Genomic DNA, 26,782 nt, shown 5'->3' on the forward strand with positions numbered 1-26,782 from the left:
TGTACATATAATTGCTATCGCAATAAGAAAAAATTCCTCGAATACTGGTGCACACGTCGTGACGCCTCAGCGCACAACATCCGTGGCCTCCTGCCGGACCTTTGTGTTGAGTAGACTGGCCTACATTCACTCATTTCTCTCAGTATGTACTAAAGACGCAATTGGCATAGGTGGCGTCATGTCTGTACCTTTTATTGTTAATTTGTTTTGTTAAGTGGGAGCATTTTTTTTCATCTGTGTAGAGGATTCATCCCCCACAATCATCATCATCGTTTTTACCACTTACGCGCCACACCTCAAGCAGCTCATGCTGGCCTCTCGAGGCCGAGCAGTTGAGAAAGAGCTGTCGCTGCTGGTGGTCTGGAAGACTGCAGCCGCCGCCATTCTGCTAGGGCCGTTCGCCTCCACAAATAAAATGGCGACATCTCCGCATGGCCACGCCGGCCGACGTCACGACGTCTTTCTCGTCTCCTCTCTCTCCCTACAATTTGTGCTCGGGCTGTACGTTTCGAAACTATGCATGATCACGCAGTAACTATTCTTAAAAATGTCCATTACCAAATATTTCATGACAGAGTGGGCGCAGCAGACTAAGAAAGAAAGGTGCAACGCCAATTTGCCCCGAAGCCTCTGTTGCAAAGCAGAATAGAGGTACGCTTTTCTTATGGACCCGTGGTAAGCATACAAACTGTAAGCGCCTAATGTGCGGGAAGTAGGACGATAAGCACCTATTAAGATGTAATCGCAATAATCAGTCATAATATTTATAAAATTACCAACTTAAGCGGCAGTGATATTCTTAATACTTTCTTAGAGAGTACCAAAATTTGCTAATTTTAGTGAAAAAAATGGGTTTTAAAGATTGAGCAGAAACAGAGGTATAGATTTAGATGTATATGAAAAAGTTGCGCGCGTTTTGAACTTTGTTCGCGCGCGGAGGTGTATTTTTATGAGAGAGCGGCTGGCTGACACCAGAGTACATGGGATCTGCTTCTTGATGTTGACTTCTTTGTGATATTGTGTTCTTTATGTGGTCCGTTAATTAGCCCTGTTCTGTCAAACATTGTCGTTAATTTTAGTGTTGACTATGCTGTAAGAACCTGGGCGTTCTCATGGACTGGCACCCTGTTTGGGATTTAATGAGTATCCGTGGCTTCAGCGTCCTCAAGTTTCGTGTCAGTGGCATGATTTGCAGTTCTGGTGTACTACTTTTTTTGCGCAAATTATGCAGGAAGCAATCAGCTGAACCCTTGCGTCATCAATTGATCTGATGGGTGGTGCTTCGTGGATGGTTCCCGGCGACTACGTTTCCTTCGTTTGTTGTGCATTCTGCTGCACCATTCTGGCCTTCATTTCGACACGCTGCGCTTAAACCTTGAATGCCGTTGATTTCACGTGATCCGCCTTCTGCTTTGTTTTTGGTGGTTTTTGCATCTTTGTTTCTTCTTGTATTGCTTTCCCAAATGCTGGATCATGAACCGAAAACTGCAACTTATTGTGAGTAAATTAAATAATAAGAACTCAAGAGTTCTCTTGAATTTATCTGCTAGAGATCTGTGCAAAAAGAAATACACAATACTCTGCAGTGTTTGCATGGGAATTCCTTCATGTAACCAACGCGTGACACGAATGGCATAGAATATAGAAACTTTACCAGCGGAGCAAAGAAAGAATATCTCCTGATGCATCTCACTGATATTCTGTCCCGACGGAGTAAGGAAATTCGTAAATACTCCGGAGGTGCCACGAAAAAACTCCGAATAACCGGTGTGAAAGAAGAGCGAAAAATACTGAGAAGATGCTGCGAAGTTTTTTTCCAGTCCGGCCAGCCGGATTGAAAGAACAGCAAAAGATACTATGGAGGTGCCGCGAAAACACTCCGGCCAGCCGGAGTGAAAGAACAGCAAAAAAAGAACACTCCGGAATCACCACGGAAATACTCCGGCAGTCCGGAATATAAAAACTCCCATTGGGGGAGCTGGATAGAGGACAAGCGCTTTACTCCTACCTGGGAGGGTTTTCTTTTGTTTTTTTACAGTGTAAGGTGGTGTTCCATTTTGATATTCAGAAAAAACGAGAAAGAAAAGGCTTAGGTAGTTCGGAGTTCGTCTGTGTCTACGCTTCGTTGGCCAGCTCAGTAATAGAGAGCTGGCATACAAAGACTGGCCCTCAGAAGTGGCGTGACACTCCTTCATTTCAAATGATTTCTTCCTCCACAAAGATCTAGGTCGGGTCGGGTAAACACACCTGCAACGTGAATGCTCGACATTCGTTGATAGGCGTGACCTTCTTTCCTGCATGCCGACTGCATTCTCTATCGCTTGCCTTGATAGTACAAGCACATGCACAGGGACAATTCAGAACACGCGAAAGAGGAGCCGGTTGGTCTGGCTCATTCCTCGCTACAAGTCCCTCACGTTCGCATCGGTTTGTCGAGGCATCCCAAGACGCCGATATCTACCGTGCACTTCAGCGCACAATGCCGGAGCTAAGAGGAAAAGTTGCCCTGATAACCGGTAGGTCTTCGGCGCCTACATGCGCCCCACAAAAACGCCATTCATGTTGACTTGTTCTCTGCTCCAGTGTCCGCGTTTGCCCGCCTTAACTAATGTGATGATATATCTAACGGTTACGAGCGCTTACAGTCGTACTAACTAGTTCGCTATATAACAGGAAGGAAAACAGAAAAGAAAGAGCAAATGTCTATGTTTCGTGCAGAAAAGAACTCCGTGTTTGGCATATTCACGACGCTACTCTCATTGTGTGTGTCCCAGCTCGTGTAAGTTAGGAAGAGTTATCGGTCTTTTGATCAGTATTGTGCCAGTTGTTCTTCGCCGTCATCACTCAAGGACTTGCCCTGCAGCCATGATTACCAGCGAGTCAGGGCATGGTGTTCGATTGTGCCGAAGGTTTCACGGGTGTCGCAGAATCACTGTCTGATGATATGCGAACCATTACGTTTTCTTTCTTTTTTTTTTTAATGAGGCAGGCGCTTCATCGGGCATTGGCGAAAGCACCGCTATACATTTCGCCTCCCTCGGCTGCTGGCTGTCGCTGACTGCGCGGAACGAAGCGAATCTAGAAAGGGTGGCCCAAGCCTGCCGTGACAAGGGGATTCCTCGAGATAAGGCAAGTGGTCGTGCTGTCAAGCTCGAAGTCCACTCATAAAGATGAGAACACACTCGACACGAGAGTGCTGAATATGTTTTGCGGCGAGGAAGCGCAAAAGTCTGAAGGATTGACATTTGCGCGTGACAGAGAGTTGCATGGGGTAGAACCATTTAAGCGGCAAAGAGAGAACCTTAGGCCCGTATTCACAAACCGACCTTGTCCTTATGTTTTGCCCTCAATACATTTTCGGCTCCTTAACGCGTTTCATAAACAAACCTTATGCCGCTATCCAGCCTTTCCTTAACCTTATCGCCGTGAAAAGGTGGCGTTCGATAAGGTAGCTCGGCAGGTACCTTAAGGGGCCACTTATGCGGCGCGCTATGCCTGACTACGCAAGAAGCTTTACAATGTCATTAAAGAAAATATGACGCACGCTGCCGGCATCCATATGAGCAATTTACGCTGCGAGTGCTTGGGAACCGTCAAAATTCCAAGGAAGAGTTCAGCGACGATGAGTTGCTGAGCAGATTCCACTTATCGAAGCGAGCACTTCATGTCCCCGAGCTTGCCGCTGGAAACGGCCCTCACTACCTCGGTTTTCCCGTGCCAGCGCTCCTTCAGCTGCTCGTGGCGCTGTGTTTCTGCAGCGCAGGTGATTTTCAAATCGTGGATGGTGACTTCCACACTCCCCCGCATTATTAAACGTGTGAAAAAAATCAGTCAGGGTACGGCGCGGTAGCCGACGTGTTTCTCCGCAGGATCGGATATTTTTTACCTATTTTTGCACTCACGTAGCCGCTGCTTGGTGCGCAGCCGCACGTCGCTCTTTCTGCTTTAGTTGATACCATTTTCTCCTGTTGTCTTTCACTAACACCGCGTGCTATCACAAGTTTTCGCTATCACAACGCGACGCTTTCAAGTCGACGAGTAGCGCCGGATCTTCAGTGAAATTCAATTTTCGCCTTTCTGTCGCACTCAATAACAAGCGTTTGTATGATCCACGCAAACAGCCACACACGTGCACACGCAAGCAGACGGACAAAAACCGCTCGCAACTCCACGCGCCTGTCGGTGCTCTCGTAGAAACCAGTGCTTCGTGGACCGGCGCGTCTGACTCCGCGTTTGCCGGCGCGTCTACGCGAGCCGCCGGTTGCTATGACAACGGAAAAAAACGTCAACAAAGAAAATGAGCAAACAGTGCGGCCAGACGAGGCGCGTTCGTACCGAAACCTGCACGGGTATGCGTTCCTGCATTTTTCTTATTGTTTTGAGGAGAATACAGCTTTTTTTTCTTGCTAATAAACCATGAGCCCGTAAATGTTCATAGCCTCGCTCCCATGCTCGTTCCTTATGACGACAAAACGGTCTTCCGTAAGGCTGCCTTAAAGGAGTACTGACATGAATTTTAAAAATTTTCGGATTGTTGCTCTAAATGAAAGCACGGGTGTCGATAACCCTAAAAAGAGTGTCTTGATGCCTGGGGATGCATTGCGTGTATTTTTAATACCGCTTCTTTCAACCAGCAGTTTCGGTTTCAGTTTCGAGAGGGCGGCTTCATAGTGACGTGTCAAGTCGGCCCGTTACGTCACGGGCAGACAGCACCCACGAAATATGCACCTGCTGTCCTTTGCTGTCAGTCGAACGTGGTTCATGATGAGTGAACTGTCGTCCAGTGCCTCCGACAGCGATTTCTGGGATTTAGGCTGCATGCAGGACCCAGATTTCGCAAACCAAGTGAGCCGACTTGAAACGTCATAGGGCTCTCCATGCGGTGAAGCTGCCTTGCAGATGCTGGGAGATGAAAACTTTAAATATCAAACTTAAATATTTATACGTGTTTCCCGGATGCGGTGTGGGGAGAGCGTTAACACTACATGCCAAGGAAACCAAAAACGTCCGTTTTGTTGCACTTCAAAATCGTGTCAGTACTCCTTTAAAACCGAATAAGGCGAGTTTATGAAAAGCACTGCGACCTTTTCTTATCCTTACATTTTTCCCTTCCTTACGAAAGGCCGCCTTATAGCGTTAAGATAAGATTGGTTTGTGAATGCGGGCCTTAGATGTAGGACCAAATAAAATATTCTGAGTATTTATTATCTGCTAACAAATAGCATTTCTCGAAGACATAATGAAAACGGAAGACCGTACGCCTGACAATTCTATGCACCAGCAACGTGCTTTGGCGAGCTCGCCTACGCCACACCTCATCAGCGCTGAAAAAAAAAAAGATATTTTTATGAAGACGTTTTGGAAGGTTACCGTTGACGAATAAGTGAACTTTCGCGATGAGAATATAAACACTAGCATAAGATGTAAAAGAGGACGATTGTTGGCGCGCATTGCGGTTGTGCCAATATTGAATTGAGGAACAAATCAATACAATTTATTCGAGTAGTGATGTCACTGAGTGGAATACGGATGCGAATAAAATACTATTCGAAAAGCTTTCGAGTAGTGAGGCAAACATTTTCAAAACGGCCCTAAAAATCCATTGCATAATATTCTAAACACGCGTTCACAGGCTTTGACAAAAGAACATTACGAATACGTTGAACCGACACAATATACCACAAGGTCCTATACTGCTCGTACACAGCATAGACTGCTATCTTCGGGATATTAACACGATAGCGTTCAAGAGCTCGTTTCGCAGTAATTCGGTGTCGTTGGTAGTGAGCGAAAATCAAAGTTGTCCGTGAGCGAAATTTGATATAGATACAAATAGATAAATAAATAATAAATAAATAAATAAATAAATAATAAATAATAAATAATAAAAAATCAGGTTCGAGTAAGGATGAACCCAGGGACTTCTACGTGACAAGCAGCTGTTCTACCATGGAGCCCCGACATTTTTATTACTTTCGCGGTAATTACTGAAATGAGTATTAGAATGCGCATTGAAATGACCCAAACAGAATGAAACAAAAGTACAATCACATAGCGACAATAAGCGCTCAAGCGTTACTAACGGACCACTCGACGGCTGAGAAAGTGCAGTAGAGCAGCCAGAGTTCTTCATATCGTGTCATACAGCAAACGTGGTGAGGCTGAGCACCTCACCAAACTGTGGTACCAGTCTGGTGTAATGTCTAGTTCGTCATAATGTCCTTTAGTGGACAATATTCGAACAAAGCGTGCGCTTGAAGAAATTGTGCTTTCTGCGTTAGGGTCTCGCGTACGTGTCTTCCATAAGCTGTGCATACCCATGAGGAATAACATTTGATACGGCGCTTCATGAAGTGATGTTGGCAATCGATAACATATGGTGCGAGAATTAATGACAAAACTTTTTTCGGAGCTCGCTGAAGGACATGCCAGAACAGAATAGCGTCTTTGCAGCTAACACAGCATTGTTCTATTGCCTGCGGCACGTCACACTGACGGCAGTTAACAGAAGAAACAACAATACATTTTGTTCTTAACCATGTTCTTACCGGCAGTGTTTCAGAATGGAGTTTGTAGAAGAATGTTTCTTTTTTAATTAGGGGAGGGGAGGTATACATTTTTCGCCAGTCGTTTTTAACACAACTTGGCCTGGAAGATCGGAGTAAAATGAATGGTACGACGGAGTCGAGAAGAGCATAGGTAGTAAATCCTTCTGGAGGGCCTTCCGCGTTACTGTGTAGAGGATTCTATGGAAAAACGAGCTTTAAGGAACTGAACTGCGAAACAAACTTCTTGTATGAATCCCCACAAACATGGGCGTTCGGAGAAGTTTAAAGAAACAACTATGTCAGGTAAACCATCAACAAATACAATCTCCAAAAATTAACGGATTACGATATGGGAATGGTCACGAAAAAGAAGAACCGTGAAGAGGGACCTATTTGAGTCCCAAACGTCCAGCTTGTCCGTCTAAAAGTACAGCCAAACATCTATGGTCATGCCGGGCGTTTGAGGTCGCCCGGAAGAGGGCGCTTCGTTCCCTCGGTGCACAAAGGCCTCAGACACTACGTGACTAGATCGATCCTTTTCTAGACCTTGGACCAACCGATGCTTAGAGATACTGGCAGTATTTCATGGATTTATCTGGGAACCAGAGGGGCCAACAGGCATCAATGAAGACTGTACCCCCCCCAACCACCTTAATCCCTATTCCCTAAATTTCTGCAGCAAGGTTTAAGCCTACTTAAGGCAGATATAAAGACGTATTACAGAACAAAATACCCGTGAAACGGTCTGCCATTGATAAAGACGTACTAATTCTAACCCACCCTACTAACCGGCCTTAATATGTTGTAACGACACAAGGGCTCGAAAGTTCAACACCATATGGAAGTTGCAAAAACCGATGAAAGCGTTGGGCATAAAATCTTGCTCGATTAAATAATTTCCAATACCTAGCAAAGCCTGTTTGCTAGAAAAGTATTGCAAGCTTCAGCTCTCCCAAATATTGTCACGTGGTTGTGACGTGGACGAAGGCAGCAGACAGCGTATCCGAGATGAAACTTTGTGTTTGGCCGAACTTGTGGCCGGGAAACTGAAAGTCAAACTACAGCAATGCACTGATACACAGCGTACGATGATAGCGGCGAACAGGGCGTCGACCGTCGAAAAACTGACAAGCGGTGAAGCGTGTCGGCATTTATACATGTGCCGTCGAATATTCCAGCGTTATCTCTGGCTGTCGCGCAAGTTCTTAAATAAGCTTGAGTGTTCGCGTCTTGCGCGTAATCTTAACAAAAGGATGTACAATAATCGCGAAGCTTCTCGAACAATGAGGCGCAGTTTGCGCCGAGCGTTGCTGACAGTCTTTGTGGGCAAAACCGAGTGCAGGAAAAGTGATAATAAGAAACGCACGTGGCAATATTGAAAGTCGATGGGTAACATGTGCCGGGACCTTACATTGCACGCAGACTTAAAAACCGATTTAGAAAAACTGGGAGGGCGTGTCCTTGATTTAGAGCAGAAAACAGCAGCCGGCCAATCCACTCAGGCCATCCCGAACAGCAAAAAAAGCCTTGTAGGATTTCAAGAAAAAATGTAGGCAGCTTCGCACTACGGGTGCCAAGCCTGAAGGAAGTGCGGAGCTGGGCAGCTCTCTCTGTTTCTCTCCGGTTTTCTCTTCCTTTCCTTCTCTCTTCCATTTCTTTTTACATTTGTTTCTGTCTTTTTTCTCTCTTGATTTCTATTGATTTCTTCATCTCTCTTTCTCTATTTCTTTCTCTTTCTTGCTCGTTCCATATTTATTCCTATTTTTCCCCTTTCTTTCTCTCGCTTTCTGTTTATCGCTTGCTTCCTCTTTATTGCTATTGTTATGCGTGTTACGTTATGCGTTACGTCAAGCGACGACAGGATACGACAGCCCGGGCCCCTAAAGTGCTCCGCAATTATCAGCAACAAGGTGCTCAAAGAACAAGAGGAAGAAGTCTCGTACTTGGCGCGAGCGCGCACTCACTATGCTACAGATGGCTATGCTATTCGTGGTTTTGCTATTCTCTCCTCTCCTACACCTCCCCCCTCTCGCGCGCCTGTTGACCGCGTTCCCCGCTCGCCCTGTGAGCCGGGCTAGAGGGAAGACACGACGCGCTTTGCGTTCCTCTTCGCGTTCCACGACACTGAACGAATGGATGCAGCTTACGGCGCGGGACTTCACCCCAGCTTAAGAACCTGGCGAGGCTGCTCATAAAAAAAATTACATCATCTCCCGCTCAAGCGAACCATCTCCCCGCTGCTTCGCATCCACACATGGCTCCCTTTATCGGGAGATGGTGTAATTTTTTTTACAAACTCTTTTTAAACAATGGTGTTTACGCGTGGAGTGCACATAAAAGCCGGGCAGTCCTTGTTTCTCTGTCCACGAATTAATGACCTTCTTCCGTATTATTAAACTTCGGCTCATCTGCCAGCTTGCCAGTACAAACTGATTGTAACGTCGATAATGAATGCCCTTTTATGTACACCAATGCCAGAAGTGCTGCCGCTAATCGTACTGCGCTCTCATCGTTCATCGATTCACGTCAGGCGTCATTAGTGCTAATTACCCGAGACGTGGCTCAACGACACTATTCGCGCTGGCGATATCTTCTCGAGCGCATCCTCGTTAAAATTTTTTTCGCTTTTATAGACAACAGCGAAGAAGGGGCGGCGTACTCATCGCGATAATGGAAGAATTCATTGCTGCACCAATTCTTATAAATTCTTTTCTGGAATGTGTTTGGATTTCTTTGGTGAGTTCTGTTTTTGGTGCGATTATTGGCGTTTTTTACCGTCCACCTGGCATGTCTGGTGTATTTACTGATGAACACCATAGAGTGCTGAGTGAAGTGTGGGCGCTTTTTCCAAATTCGGCTATTATCATATTTGGGGACTTCCCTTTTCCTAATATTGATTGGTTAACGCTCTTCGCGTCAGCCGCGGATGCAGCCGCATATTCGTTTCTCAGCACTTATCTTGACTTTCCATTGGCTCAACTAATCGATGAGCCAACACGATCCACGGAAACTTGTGCCAATATTCTAGACGTAAGTATAACCACCAATCCCGATGTTTTTTCCGACATAACTCATCAACTACGCATCCCTGACCATGACGTCATTACAGATTGTTTGAACTTTGCCGCGAGCAAAAAAAAAACAAACACGAAAAACCCGATAAAGTGTTACGACAAAGCCAACCTTGATGAAACGAACACTCAAATAACAAGGTTTTTAGATTAGTTCATGCATCATTTTCTCAAATTTTCCATTGAACAGAAGTGAAACTTCTTTAAATCTACCCTCACTCATCTCATCGACATGTTATTTCAATTTTATACATTTCCTGCAAAAATAGCTCTCCTTGGTTTACCAACCAAATTCGGCGACTTAATACAAAATGAAAAATAAACTATACAGACAGGCGAAACGGAATGGTCTGCTGAGTACATATGCGAAATACATGACGCGCGAAAAAGAATATCAATCACTGATAAAATCCACTTATAATAACAAATTTTTTTCTCCTGCCTTATCATCCTTGTTAAAATAATCCTCCTCGATTATGGCGAGCACGGAACCCGGTAACTCGTCTTCTGATTGGTCTGACAGATCGTAATGCTGACCCCAACCCCGAATCACAATTAGCTCAACTTCTTAAGGATGCGTTCGCAATAGTCTTCGCTCGTGAAAACGTAAACTCATCGCTGCGTACTTGTTGACATGCGAAATGTTCAAGCAGGAGAAACAAGTAATCTAGCTCAAAGTGACAGAAAAGATCACATTGTCTGCAAGCCGGAAGAAACTCTCGCTTCTGTCTGGAAGACCCTACGCGCGCGCAGAGCGCCGGGGGCCTCGCGGTTTCTAGTCACCGTGTCCGCGTGATACAGCTTTGCTGATGCGTGCCCATCTGGCCAACCCACAAAGCAGCCGCCGGCTGCACCAACATTCCAAGCCCCGGAAGTCAACTTCTCACAGATCTCGGGGACGACACACACAACAGAGAGGAAGTCCGCTCCTGTTGACAAATCCCCATCAGCCTCTGTGTGTAAACCCGAAGCAATGGAGGTGACAGCAGGATCCACAGCGTCTCTGACGCTGACAGAAATGCCCAAAGTGAGACGGAGCTCTCCACTCCGGCCCAAAAGCAAGAAACATCCTCCAGTAAAGCCACCTGATAAAGGCCGTGAAGTCTGAATAGTCACCCTCTTTTCTTTATTCACAAAAGTTGCTGCCGAGAGTATCATTCACTGGAAATGCCGAGGACTACATAAGAACCTGGATGACATTTACTAAATGCTTGCACAACACCAAACCAACAAACTTTGCTTGCATGGAAATACACTTAAAACCAACACACACTAACTTTTTGACAAAGTACTTTTGTGCACCGAAAGGACAAGCAAGGCACTCCCCATCATCTGGCGGTGTCGCTATCGTGGAGCAGAAAAGAGTCCATACCTAAGCCCTCACTCTCGTTACCATTTAGAGGCACGGCAATACGAACCCTAATTTTGGAAAATAATAACCGCGTGTTCACTCTATATTCCTCCGGACCACCACCTCTCTTGAGGAATTTCAAAAACTCATTGACCAGCTTCCACATTCATTCCTGTTGGTTGGATATTTAATGCGCACCCACCCTTAAGGGGATGTATAAGAAGTGATTCCACGAGAGATCGAACACGCCTGTCGGTCGATATTTTTGTTTTGCCTGGGTTTTTTTTATATGTTATGTGGCCACATCAAAGCGCATGGAAACCAAAATTTTATTTTCAAGAAAAGCTCCCAGCGCGCGAAAAAAAAATCATACGAAGCTGGCCGCGCTGGCGTCCTGTTTTTGCACACTGCAATATTTTCGATTGCACGGGAGAACGTAACGCGAACTATAAACGTTGTGTCGGAAATTTTTCATGCTGGTTTTAATACGTATTACTGTTAATTATATACATGCTTTTCTTTATGCCGTCCTCAAAAGGAACAAAATGTGGAAAAATAGCAACCACAGCCCAAATAAAAAAAAAGAGTGCTAAGTTTGATACGCTGTGGCGCCTTTCCTATTTCACGAAGGAGCTTCAAAACAGTGTCAAATATAGAAACGAGCCTTTGCAACATTACTGCGGAAGGTCATTTTCCTACAGGCAGCGCAAAAGAATAAAAAAATAGTAAAAGAAGCGAGTTTCATTCAAAAAAGATCATTTTCAAAAAATAAAATAAAAAGGACCCAGTCTCAATTTTTACCAATTTTTAACGAAGAGCGCTCATGTCAATGAAAACACGGCTTTAATATCAGATGTCCTCATTTGCTTTGGTCACGAGATACAAGGGGCCAGAATGACCCTTGCTGTGTGCGCTGACTTCAGTACGATTGATGGTTGTTGAGCGTAAATCTTGCTTCAATTATTTTGCTGCAGCAGTGTTTTGCTCTGGTGGCTTGTCGCCAAGAAAAATGTATTCTCAGAGTTTATTTGTATCTAGCGTACGCGGGGGTGGGCTGCTGCCGCTCTCTAAAGGGCTAACGTGTACACAGTTTGCAGCTTACAACCTCGCCTACAAGCTTTAAGGAAAGACGGGCGCACCTGTTCAAGATATCAATCGCTTCTTCTTCCTGAAGAAATGCCTCGTCTACCTCATCGCAGTTCTCAGATGTAGACAGGTTTTCCTTGAGGCGCGTAAATCAATGCAGGGAGACCTCGCAGATGTCGCCTAGATCCTCAGCCTATGGCAGTAGCTTCTGGAGGTAAGCAACAGCAAAAACAGCAACGAAAATGTTTTTGTCGGCAATCTTGTTGTGAATGCGTAAATAATCAGCACAGAATACTCGGACGTAGCCATGGGCCGCGCGCATCGCGTGTAGTGAGCAGCTAGACCAAGTCGAAGCGTTTAGCTACATTGAACAGCGACGCACACAGTCTCTCACTTCTGCGCTGCTGTCATGAATGAGTTTCCAGAAATGCTCACGGTTTCACATTTTTATGACCAAGGGTGTCTAAACGCTTTGTGCTATGATAATTACTTTGTGGGCCACACTCCTTGTCATAATTAAGGCTAATGTCCGTCTGGCGCCACCAGTGACTTCTGCTGTTCTCGACGTAAAAAAGCACTTTAGTAAAGTGCCCCCAAAACAACATAAATTGGGCAGCTTCGGTCACTTATGACGCACCGCACGTTTTCTCGCTACTGAAACGCTGAGGTAAAGGTCAAGATGAGACAGGAAGACCATAGCCGCGCGCATGGAAGGGGAGGGGGGAAGGGGTGCGACCGCTCTTCCTAGTCACCTAAGAAGAGGGGGTGCACAAAATCTGCCCCATACATTCACTTAATAGGAACGGGGGCGCGAAGAACCTTCGCCCCCCTAAAGGGGAACCCCGCGCACGCCTATGAGGAAGACGTTATCTGCGACGCCAACAACATGATAGCGGGAAGCGAAATAAACGACTGGGAAATGAGTGAGATAATTTTTTACAAATGTTACTCAGGCGCAGTGTGCGTCAAATAGGGACGACGGTTAGAGTGTGCAATGCACGAAATGGATGGAAAGCAAGCAGGCCCAGAAAATGCACCTCCATACTACCGTGCCTGCATTTAGCTACAGATTAAGCTGGCCTGTCACTGCGTATGGATGCTCTGTTTGGTATGCAAGGCGAGGTTTGGCAAAGTCACCTAAACTATCTATTCGCAGTGTCTCGCATGCTCTTGATTAGCGAATAATGGCGGAGTAAGATCGGGTTGTAGGCTGCCGACTGCGTATCTGTTAGCCCTTGACAGAGGGCCGCAGCCCACCTACGCACACGTTAGACATAAATAAAATCTGAGAACAAATTTTCTTGACGACAAGCCACCAGAGCAAAGTTCTGCTGCGGCAAAAGAATTAAGACTGGAGATTTACGCAAAATACAAGCTGATAATAAACATCAATCGCTCTGAAGTGAGCACACACAGCAAGGGTTATCTAGGCCCGTTATAGCTCGTCAACAAAGCAAATGAGGACATATGATAATAAAACCGTGTTTTAACTGAAATAAGTGCTCTTCGTTAAAAAAATTGTCAAAATTGAGACCGGAGTTTTTACCTTATGTTTTTGAAAATAAGCTTTTGTGAAAAAACGCGATACTTTAACTATTTTTTTTCTTATTTTGCGCTGCCCCTAGGAAAACGACCTTCCGCAGAAATATTGCAAAAGGCGATTTTCTATATTTGACACTGCTTTGAAGTTCCTGTGTGAAATACGAAAGGCGCCAAGGCGCATCAAACTTACCAAACTTTTTATTTGGCCCGTGTTTGTCATTTTTTCACAGTTTTTTGCTTTTGAGGACGGGAATGCGTATTAAAACCAGCAGAAAATAGTTCTCCAGACAACTTTTATCGTTCGCGTTAAATTCGGCTGCGAAATCTGAAAATATTGCAGTGAGCAAAACAGGACGCCCGCGCCACCACCTTCAGATATTTTTTTTTTCGCACGCTGGGAGCGTTTTCTGGAAATAACATTTTCGGTACCGTGCACTTTGAATGTGCACACATAACATATAAAAAACCCAGACAAAACAAGAATATCGACTGGACATGCATGTTCCATCTCTCATGGAATCACCCAGAAGTGATTGCCGAGGTTCGCTTATCGAGGAATTTCTGTTGTCTTCTGGATCCTGTATATTTAATAAAAAGAGAGCAACGTAATTTAGGGGATAGTCGGGAGGGCTGGGACAGCTCGTCTATCACTGCTGGAGTTACCTCAAAGACGTTAGCCAATTACTCATGAGATGGTGCTGACATAGCGAATGCCTGGCTGTAATGGCGGGTGTGTTCGGCGGACAGAGCTTTCTGTAACTGCAAATGGACTATTCACGCGCCAGAGTAACTTTCTGCTATCGCAATTGTAACGCTCTCTGATTTAAACCGCTTGGTGGACGCTAATATCAAACAGGCATCAGCGCTGTACTTTTTCAAAGAGAAAGTGCTAGCATTACGACTGAACATTAGCAGCTGAACGTTTTTTTACTTTGGGGAACATAGTTTTGGAGGAATGGGACACTGTCCCATTCCTCCTCGCAATAAGGCTCGTGCAGTGACTTGCAAATCAGCTTCATGGGTAAGTCACATTGATCCAGAAAGCAGTTACTTTTGTTTATTTCTCGTTTAAGGCATACAAATGTCCGGTGCCGTGAAAATTAGAATAAATACCAGGCAGGCTGGTTAGACTACAATTCAAGTTATGATAGATAAGCTAATGGAGTATTAAAATGCAAAATGTCTCTATTTAGAACTCTTTTAGCACACATTTGCGGGCGCTCCGGGATAAGGGCGTTAATTGTAGGCTACAGCAGGAGTGCTGTTGATTTCTGAAATGAGGTTAAAGGAGTGTAATAAATGAGGAGAAGAAAAAAAGCTCAAGCGCATTATGTGGGTAGGGCGCAAGGGTAGGGGTGAAGTGGGGTTTAATCCTCCCCTCCCCCCCCCCCGCCTGCAATGAAATATTCCGAGCAGTGACGAAGTGGAAGGATTGAGGTTACAGAGACAGCATCTTATCCAAGTGTAATTGGGTCCACGGAACGGTCGTCACAGCAGATGGTGAAGCACTCTTCAAAGTGTTTGCGGATGGCAAGAAAGATGCATTACCGTCTTACAAGAATTCATGTGGTTTCAAAGGCGGACCAGGTTGCAACAGCCTTACATTGGAAGTACCCCGCGTCATGGGAAGTCAGCAAGTTAGCAGGAAAAGGCTAGTTTATCGGCTTTATAGACCGCCATCCTGAGCAATCACTTCGATCACAGGAAGTTCTGAGCTGCAAGACAAACCCCAACGGAGCTTGAAACATCTCTACGGATGTCCTAACGTCCGCTGTCGATAAAACAGCTTCGGCGTCAGGCATAATTGTTTCGAGTGACCTTAGTATCCTACCCTACTAGATGGGACAAAAATCCTTACATGTACGTAGGGGAAGCATACGAGTGAACAAGAATTCGCATAGCTTAGCACGACAGAATGTTAAAAAAGGATGCAACACAGTCAAGACTCCCGCCACATCCCGTCCAGAAAAGAAACGGCGTTTGCCGAAGGACTGCAGTTCTTGGAGTGAAGAAGAAACACTTGCCGTTGCCTATTTTCGATGGAGGCGTAAATGCTTTAGGCCAGTCTGCTGAGCTTTAGGTGCGCGTCAAAGAACCCCAGGTGGTCGAAATTCACGGAGCCCTCCACTGCGGCATCTCTATCATGTTATGGTTTTGAGACGTTAATCACGAACAACTATATTATGAAGTAATAAATCCTTCAGCTATACGTGCATATCAGGCTCCTATTACTTTATACAAGTTCAAGGTGGCTCAGGTGCCTGTGTGAAAGCTTATATGGTTGGATCGTCACGTGAGCGCTAGAGGAAGTGTGGCGCATTCACAGGTGCGTAACGCATCACAGTAACAATCACTTACGAACACCAGGGACGTAGCCAGAAATTATTTTCGGGGCGGGGGTTGGCGGGGTGGAGGTTGGGGCCACCACCAACCTTCATGTATGCTCTCGTGCGTGTGTTGGTATTTGTGCGTGTATATCTACAGATTCAAAACTAAAAATTTAGACTGATTTGGAGGGAAGGGGGACGTTTAACCCCCCCCCCCTGTGCCTACGCCAGTGATAAACACCAATAATTATACACTTCCTCATTGATGTATGGACCGATAAATTTATTTCATCGTAGTTGTTTCTTTGATAATGCATATCGACACAAAGGATTTTTTATTTGGTCTTGCGAACTAATTTTCAGGTGCTAGTCGTTCCTGGCGACATAGTGGTGGAGAAGGACGTCGCCGACGTGGTCGAGAAAACCGTGAAGCACTTCGGAAAGTTAGATATTCTGGTGAGTTCAGTGGCTACCAATATCGTGGATATACGCAACGAGGCACGGGGCACTTCACGCAGAGCAAAGAGGGCTAAAACGTACGAACTGCTGCGCAGTGCACTAAGCCTTATCCAGTGTCATATCTGATATTAAGTCTTATCTGATATAATTCGAATCAGCATATAATAGGAGTTGTCGAGAAAATAGGAATTTTGGGAAGTTCTTGTTATAATTTGCGTTTCACTGCAAACTGTATTCATTGAATGCGCTGAAAACTTTACTGCGTAGTACAATTTTGAACAAAAGCAGTCAATCGTGACATTGAAAATGCGATATAAATGATGTTCCTTCATTGCCAGGATTGGTAGTAAAGACCAGAAAGTCGATTCCGCAGCACGACCCACCCGGAATCATCGTAGAATGGAAAGAAATGTAGTGCGGTTCCACCCCGACATTCTCTGAAAGCAGCGATCGTGTTTGACGTCAATGAGTGAAACTAATTTTGATTCTTTAAATATATCAGCTTTTGCGGTTATCACGCATATATCATCCCCACACTTCGCGAGATCTAAGTGCTACTGGATGCTTCTTTCTGGCCACATGAGTTAAGTCCCTCTGGTGCCAATCGGATGGCAGCGCAAGTATCCTACTGCCTGCGTCGCGAGATATTTGCCACACTTTAAGGCATGAATCAAAATAAAAATGGTGTGTAGTTACCCCCTCTTAAGGTTAGCAAACCCAAAGGATGCCAGAACCATTATTCTCTTTGAGGACTAAGAACTCTTGGTTTACCAGGTAGACCCCGTGTTCACATGTGCACTTTAACAACCCAATAGTTAGTTTCCACAGTGCTAGTACAAAATAATAAAATGAAGTCTTCACTCTCCCGCCTTACCGAGGTAACTGTTACTTCCCACCGCGTACCTCACCAAACGAATGGGTTGTCGACGCAGTTAACCCCGTCAAGTCCCATCTGTTTATACCAAGTTCATGTGACCTGTTAGTCCACAGGCACTACGACAAGTGCAAAAGAAACACGAAAATTACGCAAAGAAATTGTTTCCTTGTCTACATATATTTAAAGACACTATGAAATGTACAGTGCAGGGCAACGTGCGTTCTAGTCACATTTTCTGGAATCGTCTTCTGGTTTTTTAGATGCTCCAGAGGAACGGAGGATGACAGGCGTTGCACACAACAGCAAGCACTACAGTCGCCCCAATGAACCCATAGCTATTTTCTGCCAAGCAGAAAAAAAATATTGTAAATCAGTCATACTTCTTAGAGTCTGTGAAGATGTGCCAGCACGGGAAATGGCTGCAAAAGGAAATAAAAACGTACGTTTAAGTTTATTGCATGAAAAAAAAACATGGATGATCCCTTCGTCATAGGAATCGGAATAATACGAAAGTAAAGCGTGCAATTACAGAAGTAACTGAATGTTTACTGTACATTGATATAAGAGAGTTTGCACAATGTATATTGGTGTCTGGCAGCTATGGCACCGTTTAGCGTGTATGCACCCACTTTTATGATTGGTGGCACATCTCCATCCCGACGACTAACGTCCATGTTAAATGATTAAACAAACCGTTGTGGTAGCTGTAGTAGTTAACGGTGAAAGCGTAATCAGAGAACGAGGTGTGATAGCCAGAAGAGCGTCGCATATTGGACGCAGAACTTGATCGCCATCCCGCGGCATGTCTTAAAATGTGATTGAACACCATGGCCGGACAAGAGGGAAACGCAAAGCGCGTCGTGCCGCTCCGGTAACCCGGCGGCGATTTTCCTCGGGGCGAGCGCGTGAGCGGGGAACGCGGTGTTACATCCAGGTGAGGCAGGCGCGCGTCGCAGAGCTATTTTTGGTTTGTATTAGCGTGATGCTATGAGCGAGGCCGACGCTTTTACGACGCTTGGGCTAGGGTCGCCACCTCGCGGTGTGTTAAGGCATTGAAAAAAATTGAACTTCTATTGAAAATGCGCCCAATGGGACGGACATGTAATGCGTTGCAGGTGCTAATCGCGGAGGCCAGAGTAATGACGAATTACTGTACTTTACCGCGCCTAGAGTGCAACACCACCCCGCCGACCGGGAGAGTGGTAGATATAAAAGGCGCGTTTGTAAAGCTTCTAGAGTCTGTGACCGTGGCGCAGTGGATAGTGTGCCCGACATCTGTTTTTGGGGAGCGCACGGTCGTGGGTTTGATGCCCGATAACGGAACTTTCTTTCTTTCTTCGCCATCTGATCGTGTAAACTTTTTCGACGTCATTTCCGTGACGGAAATACGTCACTGAAGTCTTGGTGGACCCCGGCATAAAACACTTTCGTGTTAAAATCCAATTTTGTGCGCAACATCATCGAAGACGTATTGAGACCCAGCGAACTGGCGCACCTCAAATAAGGGAACCCACCGATATTGGCGGCACGTTTCTGGAGAGCTACACAGGATGCAGCTCCAGGGAGGTCTCCGCCGTCCATCGCGGAGCATGGCGTTCGCTAGGCAAAGAACACAGAGCCCACCGCCGGCCAACGCGATACACTACGCGTGCACTACATGCCCAAGCAGCTGAGAAAAGACATCACCTGGGAAATTATTTGGGGCTCATTTCATCGCACTGCCAGGGGGAACACGTAGTCCCAATAGGGCCACCGTCTCCTCGTCCACCATTTGCTATCGGCAACATCAGTAACAAAGAATCGCAGAACGGCCCGTCGACAATGCAAGATTAAACTTAATTAGCAGCATCACACCCTCAGCCATGTATGAGCTTATGTCCAAGGTGCTGTAGTACATTTATTGCGTCTTTGAATTAATCGTCAAGCGCTTATGCCATTCCATTGTATCAACAGCGGCAGAGTTCGTACCATTGGCAAGCAACACTGTAGAAATGGAGTGCAAACAGTTAGTCTTCATGGTTTGCACGCGGCTTGCATCTCCTCGTGGTTGCTTCTCAGCGGCGTAGGTAAATTCTTAGTGGCGTGGGCCTACTGAGCCTCACTATTCAAATACAGTTCAACACCGTCATGACGAACACTGACACAGCGATTTCTCGGTTATAGTTAGTTAAACACAAACACGTAATCGTTCATATCGTGGTTTTGGGACGTTAAACCCCAGATATTATTATTATTATTATCGTTTTACAACGAAAGCGAAACACCAGGGCCGCTGCGATGTGGGCTGTCACGAAGAAATGTTTGGTTCGTGCGAGGTTGGAACGAGATAGTTAACGTCAAAAAACAAAATAAACATTGAAAGACAATTCGTAACCACATTTTTCAGTGGAGTGCTGCGAAAGGCCATCAGACGAAGATCGCATCCAAATTGAAATAAACGTGAACGTAGGCCTGTTTTGTGAAAGGAACATGGCTGTGTTAGAATTTCGCATGTAAGGTCTACTATGTGTGAAATGCCACAAATTAAAGAGAACAACGTTTATAGCGAGTTTGAAGCCTGAAATGTTGCAGGTGTAACAATACATTATGTATGGTTACACCTGCATTGAACCCCTCCCCCCTCCCTTTTGTTACGCCAGTGCTTCAAAGTGTTGAGTCCTTTATAATAGTCAGTGTTAGTATGATTGCTTTTACTTTGCACTGCACTCTCCCTTGCAGAAAGTGAACAATTTTCGTAAAGTTGTGGTTCAATATAATTTCGTTTCTTTATGGCAGGTGAACAATGCAGGGATTGCCATGCAAGGAAGAATTCAAAATACGCCGATGGAAGATTTTAACCGAGTTTGGGACACCAACTTTCGCGGACAACTAATGATGACGCAGAAGGCCTTGCCACACCTGCGTCAAAGCAAAGGTGCGGTCATGAGTGTTTTTAGCGGGCGCCATTGTTGCTGTAGAGAAAAAATGTAACAGTTTCACCGCAAGGGCGAAGGAATGAATGCCATAGCAACAAATTGTAGTGTTATACGAAGTGAGGCTGGCAGCTAACTCTTTTGTATCCAATCTCGCGTAACTACAAAACGCTGGTGTAGGAGAATACGGCCGCTCCAGGGAGAGATGCTCTTTCCGCATAGTCGCTTCGCGTGGAGAGCGCGGCGCGTAGGATGGGTACACGAGCCTCCACCTGATGGCCCCTGAGATAGCGCGCGCGCCAGCGATCGCGTCCTTCGAATCAAAGTTCAATGTTCCTGCTCGAGTGACCCCCCCCCCTCTCGCGTCTTTTCATACTCGTTCAAAAATCGCGGGGCGTCTGCTGTCTTCTTCCACAGGAGGCCTCCTGAGTGGGGTAATGTTATCGCATGGGCCCTTCGAGCGACGGAAATGGGCCGGCTCGTTTGATCTCTGCTTCGGCCGCGTTCGTCGCCCCCGCTCGCGCGCATTTACCCGCAGTAGAACATACGATGCAAAGGGGGACCTTATCAATTACGACTTTATACGTGACATGACGACGGCAACGGCGACGGCAAAAACCCGTCGAGACTGTCCATGTAATTGCTATCGCAGTAGAAGGTACCATTCGACAAAACTCGGAGCTCAATATTTTTACAGAAGTAAGCACATCGCTTTCGTTTCGTTTTCTGCTCTTTTTTCGGCTTACCGCGTTGTGCCTAACTTTCGCATGTTCACCGCAATGTAGCCCAGTCACGTAAGCATGGGTTTTCAGCATGCTGGATCAACGAGTTGCGGTTCTGTGTAAACATATCTTAATGACTGTGTTCTACTACACTTCTATTAGGCCATATTGGTACGTGAAAAAGCAGAAATATGAGCTAGTGTATACTGGAAGTACTGAAACAGAATCGAAGAAAACCGGATAGCTAAAAAAATAGGCTTCACTCATCTCATAGCAACATTGTTGTCGCTGTGATTTTTCATTCCGGAGGTGCTATATGACATTGCACGCGTTCGTGCGCAAACATTTTGTACGGGCTGCAGGAGTTTGCTTACGTGTACTTTCTCGGAATATATTAGGTAACCTCTCGAAAAATACTTCTCGATAGTCTATCGCATGAAAAGTTGCGGATCTACACAAGCAAAAGGCATCTTTTTTGCACTGCCCAACTTGTTGTTTGAATATCCTTTTGTTTTCTCATATACAATTGAAACTACAGAACTTCACTGGCTGGCTATTATGTGTGTGTGTGTATATATATATATATATATATATATATATATATATATATATACACACACACAGAGAGAGCAAGTTTAATAAAAAAATGGCTAATTATTGAAGGTGGGAGGTCCCCTTATTTCAGGAACCCTCTGGCATATAGCGTCCGCCGGGCTTTCTAGATTTCGGAAAGTGGTGCATTAAAACAAAACGCACCGTATAGCACCGGTAGAACGTGCAGGTCCCTTGTTTTGGCATTACGGCGAGTCCGTGGCTTCGAATGCTCGTGACTGCTCATATTATCAGTGTGAAGAAGTAAAATAAGAACGAATTCCGTGTTCACAATAGACCTGAGCACGTGAGTAAAATACTCACCAAACTTTGTTATATCTAGCTACCGCATGGTGTATTACCCCGAGAACGTGTCTATGTTGCTCATTTTATTACGTGTGTGTATCAGAAATTACGCGAGTCAACCAGAAACGCATTCGGCGCGTAATCATCACTGATATGCAGCTGTTCATTAGTTATTATTTAAATATTCATTAGAGGCAATGTGCAGACAGAGCGCAGTGCGTGTCGTGCAAACGCAGTGCACTTTGCGTGCTTGTGATATACGTATATATGTCAGAAATGAGCAACAACAAACACCAACGAGAATAGAAGTGGTAAAAAACGCCTCGGTCTCAGGTGTCTTAAAGGCTGGTATTCACTCCCTAACGCTGGCGTCTCCATCAAGGGGTTCAGTGAACCTCTAGAGTATGTACATTTGCAATGCTGCAGTAATGCCCGCCACGGTGGTATAGTGGTGATGGTGCTTGACTGCTCACCCGAAGGTCGCGGGATCGAATCCAGGCCGCGGCGGACGCATTTTCGATGGAAGCTAAAAATAGAGGCCCGTGTACTTACGTTTAGATGCACGTTGAAGAACTCCAGATGGTCGAAACTTCCGGAGCCCTCCACTGCGACGTCCTCATAATCATATCATGGTTTTGGGACGTTAAACCACAACAATTATTTTTAATGCTGCAGTAACAGAGACATGCGCACGAAAAGGACATTCTCTCTGTGTTAATTAGTGCAGGTTACCGATCCTTTTAAAAAGGATAGTCTTTCTTGGGGAACTTAAACGCAGAAATTTTGGTCTCTCTTTCTGTTTGTCGGCACGTCACACGATTCAGCCACTCGGCCAAAGTTGAACCACTTGCTTACCGCCCACCCATCTTGAACTGGTACGGCTGTTCATACTTGTGAATGTTGTCGATCAAAAAGTAAATATTACGCATATTTGAGGCGCAACATCATTAGGTAGGTATTAGGTGGTGTGTTCCTTTAATAGAAAATGCATAGATACGCAATTTTAAAGACCCTAGTTTCTTAAGCTGCGCTGAAAATGCGACTGCGCTGAAACTTGTCTTCCTCCGTGCCCTCTGCACAAGCTCATGTTGTGTTTCGGTTTCGGGTCAGTATTGCATTGTACGAATGACAGGGGGTGCCGCTGTGGCATTCCTGCTTTACCCAGGCGACGTGTAAATAAGAGAGTTTGTGGAGAGTACTCGTTGAGTGCGGACGTTTCTTCTCCTTCGGCGCATCGCGCCTAACAGCATGTTCGGGCTGGCCGGCGTCCCCACAGGTCGCGTCGGTCACCGCCGGTCTTCGCCTGCCGCTGCGCCGGGACTACCAGCCCGCAACACAGCACTCATGTTTCCCGACGTATTGCAAGATGGCGTCCATATCTCACGCAGCACCTCTTCTATCGTCTTTAGACGACATTTGCAGTGAAGCACGCAGATACGCGGCCAATTTTTTATATCGTTCTTCTTTTGGCTTAGAATGCCCTCTGCGAGTTATTTTACTCATTCTCTATGGTAAAGCGTAGATTGCACCCTTTATAACAGGTTCAAATGCGGGAGACACTTCACATCCATTATTGGCGCAAAAGTGTTCGCAAGAAGCGTTTTCTGTTTAATTTAGGAAGCTTTTGTAACTTCTGGTGGTCCAATATTTCTGTGATTGAAATTATGCTCGCTAAGGCAGACGTAATTACTTCCTTCAACATATCGAGAAAAGGCCTGCGTTTTCCAATAATAGCAAATGAAAGGCTTTCAAGGGGACCTACAAGCTTGCGATTGTTGCTGTCATTTCTTTCTGAGCAGAATTCGTTTTGGAGCACTGCGTGAATCGATAAAAAAACACACCCTGCGATCACGTGCTCTTTACAGTGCTTCTGAAGTTGAACCACTCATTAGTTATCCCCAGCGTTTTTTTTTTCTTTTTTCAGGCAGCATAGTCAACGTTTCCAGCGTTTCATCGCTGACTACGGTAAGAACATTTTATGAGCATACAGTCACTGTGGTCGTCCTTGCCTTGTGTAATATATTTCCCTTATGAAATCATAGATAACGCCTACGCAGCTCACGTGTGAGTAAAAACGGAACATATGCGACCCAAAAGACTGAAAGCTGCAAGGATCATCTGAATGAACTTGTTTTTGCCCAAATATGACCAAATGAACCAGTGTTTGATACCATTAAACAATGCGTATGCGTATACCAATAAACAATGCATTTGCATAAAATGTGTTCGAATTAACGAGGTCCGAATTAACGAGCTTTTACTGTAGTCTGCTTGTAGGCAGCCATTACCGTATCTGTTAATATATCTGCTGATATTCAACGTCTTTTTTTTAATTAGCGAGTTCGACTTAGGAGCTGGAATTCCTGTCATATGGGCACCGGTGTTTCGATAACTCATAACATCCTTAGCTCCGATAGGGTATTTAAAGTAAGACATCAACCCTTCCGCGAACCAAAAGGCTATCTGGGGAAAAAAAGCAACCGTGCACTCCCATTTTTGTTATTTCTCGTTATACAAGGTCTTTTTTTGTTTGGAATCGCTTTAAGAGTTCAAAGGGCTTACAGTATGAGGTAGAGAGAATACATGATGCATATTAGCTTTGGCGACAAAACAAGATAGACAAAAAGAAGAGCCTCTGCAAAGATTTGCCAAAAGAGCGCGTTACGCGAGCACTTAATCAGAATTTTTTGGCGTTGGAGGTACTCGGCCAGGCGGGAGGCGCGAGGAGTTGTGGTGTTTTTGTGGAGTCCATGCTCCAATTGCAATTTTGTTGGGATCATGTGGTCGAGGATTTTCTGCAGGGGGCACTGGTAAATATGCCCATTTTATTAATTATAGAATGAAAGGCAGCCATCAGTTCTTTGCGCGCACCTTTTATTTATTTATTTATTTATTTATTTATTTATTTATTTATTTATTTATTTATTTATTTATTTATTTATACTGTAAGCCATATGCTCATACGGGAGTGGGCATAAAAATAGTACTGCCAAAACATACATTTCAAAGAAGACGCACGAGATCAAGAACCACACATGAAACAACTAAATACAGTAGACACGCTCTGTCAGAAAAAAAAAGAAAGATAGAAACAATGTCAGCATCCACAATGGGCACCTAATGACAAGCCACTTAATACAGAAATGACAAATGAGCGACGCAGTGAGCGACACTCGCGCACGCGTATACACTCAATAACATGCCATTGTAAATGCTCAACAGCATGTGCGTGGAAACGAGCATACAATAAAAAAAGAAAAAGCAGCAGCTACATTAAAAGGACAGAAAACGCGTAGATACTGAGTGTGCGGATGGTTTGATAGCATACTACACATCATATTGCCACGGGCGTTTCTTATTATCATTTTGCTCTATTCAGTTTTTGCCCACAAAGACTGTCAGCAACGCTCAGCGCAAACAGCGCCTCATTGTTCGAAAAGCTTCGCGAGTATTGTAGATCATTTTGTTAAGATTGCGCGCGAGACGAGAACAGTCGAGCTTATTCTAGAGATTGCGCAACAACTAGCGATATCGTTGGAAAGCTCGATAGCGCCTGTATAAAAGCCGACGCGCTTCACCGCTTGTCAGTGGATCGACGGTCGACGCTCTGTTCGCCGCTGTCAGTGTATTCCTTTTCAGTTTCCCGGCCACAAGTTCGGCCAAACGTTTGGCGCGCCCATGACAACCGCCCGCTCTGCTACCACTGCGGGGAGGCCGGCCACACGTACCGCCGCTGCCAATACCGAGAGATGCGGCTACCAGAGCACAGTGGAAAGAACGACGACCTTCCCGCTCGCCGTCGCCCGGCCGCTACATGTCACCGCACCGCCGGTAGTACACTGGCCCAAACCGATACCGATCGCCTAGGCCATATCCGGGAAAGTAAGGGCAGCAACCGATGGAGCTGCGGTTGCTGTACGACAAAATCCGAAGATCCTCCGCGGCCACCGCCGACGACAATGCGACGAGACCTGCAGAACACGACGCGAAGCAGACGAAGACGTCCCGGCGAAACCACGCGGACCAAAGAAGACCCGACGCGACCCAACCGCAACGCAAGACGACGATCTAACGACCTCGACGTTCTCATCGACGGCCTCAATATCACCGCTCTCGTCGACACTGGGGCCGACTATTCCGTCGTCAGTGGGCCATTCGCCACCAAGCTGAAGAAAGTAAAGACCGCTCGGAGTGGACCCGAAATCCGGACAGCTGGAGGCCACCTGATAACGCCGATTGGAGTCTGCACGGCGAGAGTCACCATCAATAACCGGACTTATCCTGCGAGCTTTGTAATCCTACAAAACTGATCCAGGGATGTGATACTTGGAATGTACTTCCTAAGTGACCATGGCGCCGTCATCGACCTGAGCTCTGAGTCGATAACACTAACCTCAGACAAAGCGCTCCCGCCCCAGGCGACGCCAGGGAACCATGTACTGAATGTGATAGAATAGCAGGTGACCGTTCCGCCGCGCTCCAGTGTCATTCTTTCCGTCGGCACCGAAAAAGCTGCGAACCTTGAACGCGTCATTGAGGGCGATCAGTACCTACTCCTGAACCGTCAAATTTGCGTCGCAAGATGTATAGCCCATCTGCGTGACGGCAAACCAAAGGTATTGCTGACAAATTTCAGCCACGAATATAGGCACCTCAACATTGGTACGACGGTTGCCTACATCGACGAATGTGTGGCCGCCAGCAATGTTTTCGCTCTCTTCGATGCTGCCGAACCTGCTTCGACGAATCGAACTCCCGAACCAGATTTCGACGTCAACCCGATCATTCCGAAGGTCAAGCAAGACCAGCTCAAAGCCCTGCTCCTGCATTACAAGGACTGCTTTTCATCGTCGTCCAGACTTCGGCAGACACCGGTCGCAAGACATCGCATCATAACAGAAGAAAGTACCAGGCCACTTCGTCAGAGCCCGCACAGAGTTTTCGTCGCGAGAACGTGAGGCCATAAAAAAACGAGTCGACGAAATTCTAC

The 26,782-nt window shown here is 45.7% G+C and overlaps 1 protein-coding gene across 1 annotated transcript in view; it reads left to right on the top strand.

Annotated features, from left to right (window-relative positions):
• The first annotated feature begins 10,592 nt into the window (after window positions 1-10,592).
• Window positions 10,593-26,782, top strand: part of LOC119391712 (glucose 1-dehydrogenase 2) — a 29,203-nt gene continuing 13,013 nt past the window's right edge. Inside the window, exons 1-4 of the mRNA XM_037659369.2 lie at window positions 10,593-10,646; window positions 16,289-16,381; window positions 20,037-20,175; window positions 23,717-23,757. Of these exons, the coding sequence (XP_037515297.1) occupies window positions 10,593-10,646; window positions 16,289-16,381; window positions 20,037-20,175; window positions 23,717-23,757 (327 nt within the window). The remainder of the gene's footprint in view (window positions 10,647-16,288; window positions 16,382-20,036; window positions 20,176-23,716; window positions 23,758-26,782) is intronic.

Source organism: Rhipicephalus sanguineus, chromosome 4 (assembly GCF_013339695.2).
Source record: "Rhipicephalus sanguineus isolate Rsan-2018 chromosome 4, BIME_Rsan_1.4, whole genome shotgun sequence".
NCBI lineage: Eukaryota > Metazoa > Arthropoda > Arachnida > Ixodida > Ixodidae > Rhipicephalus > Rhipicephalus sanguineus.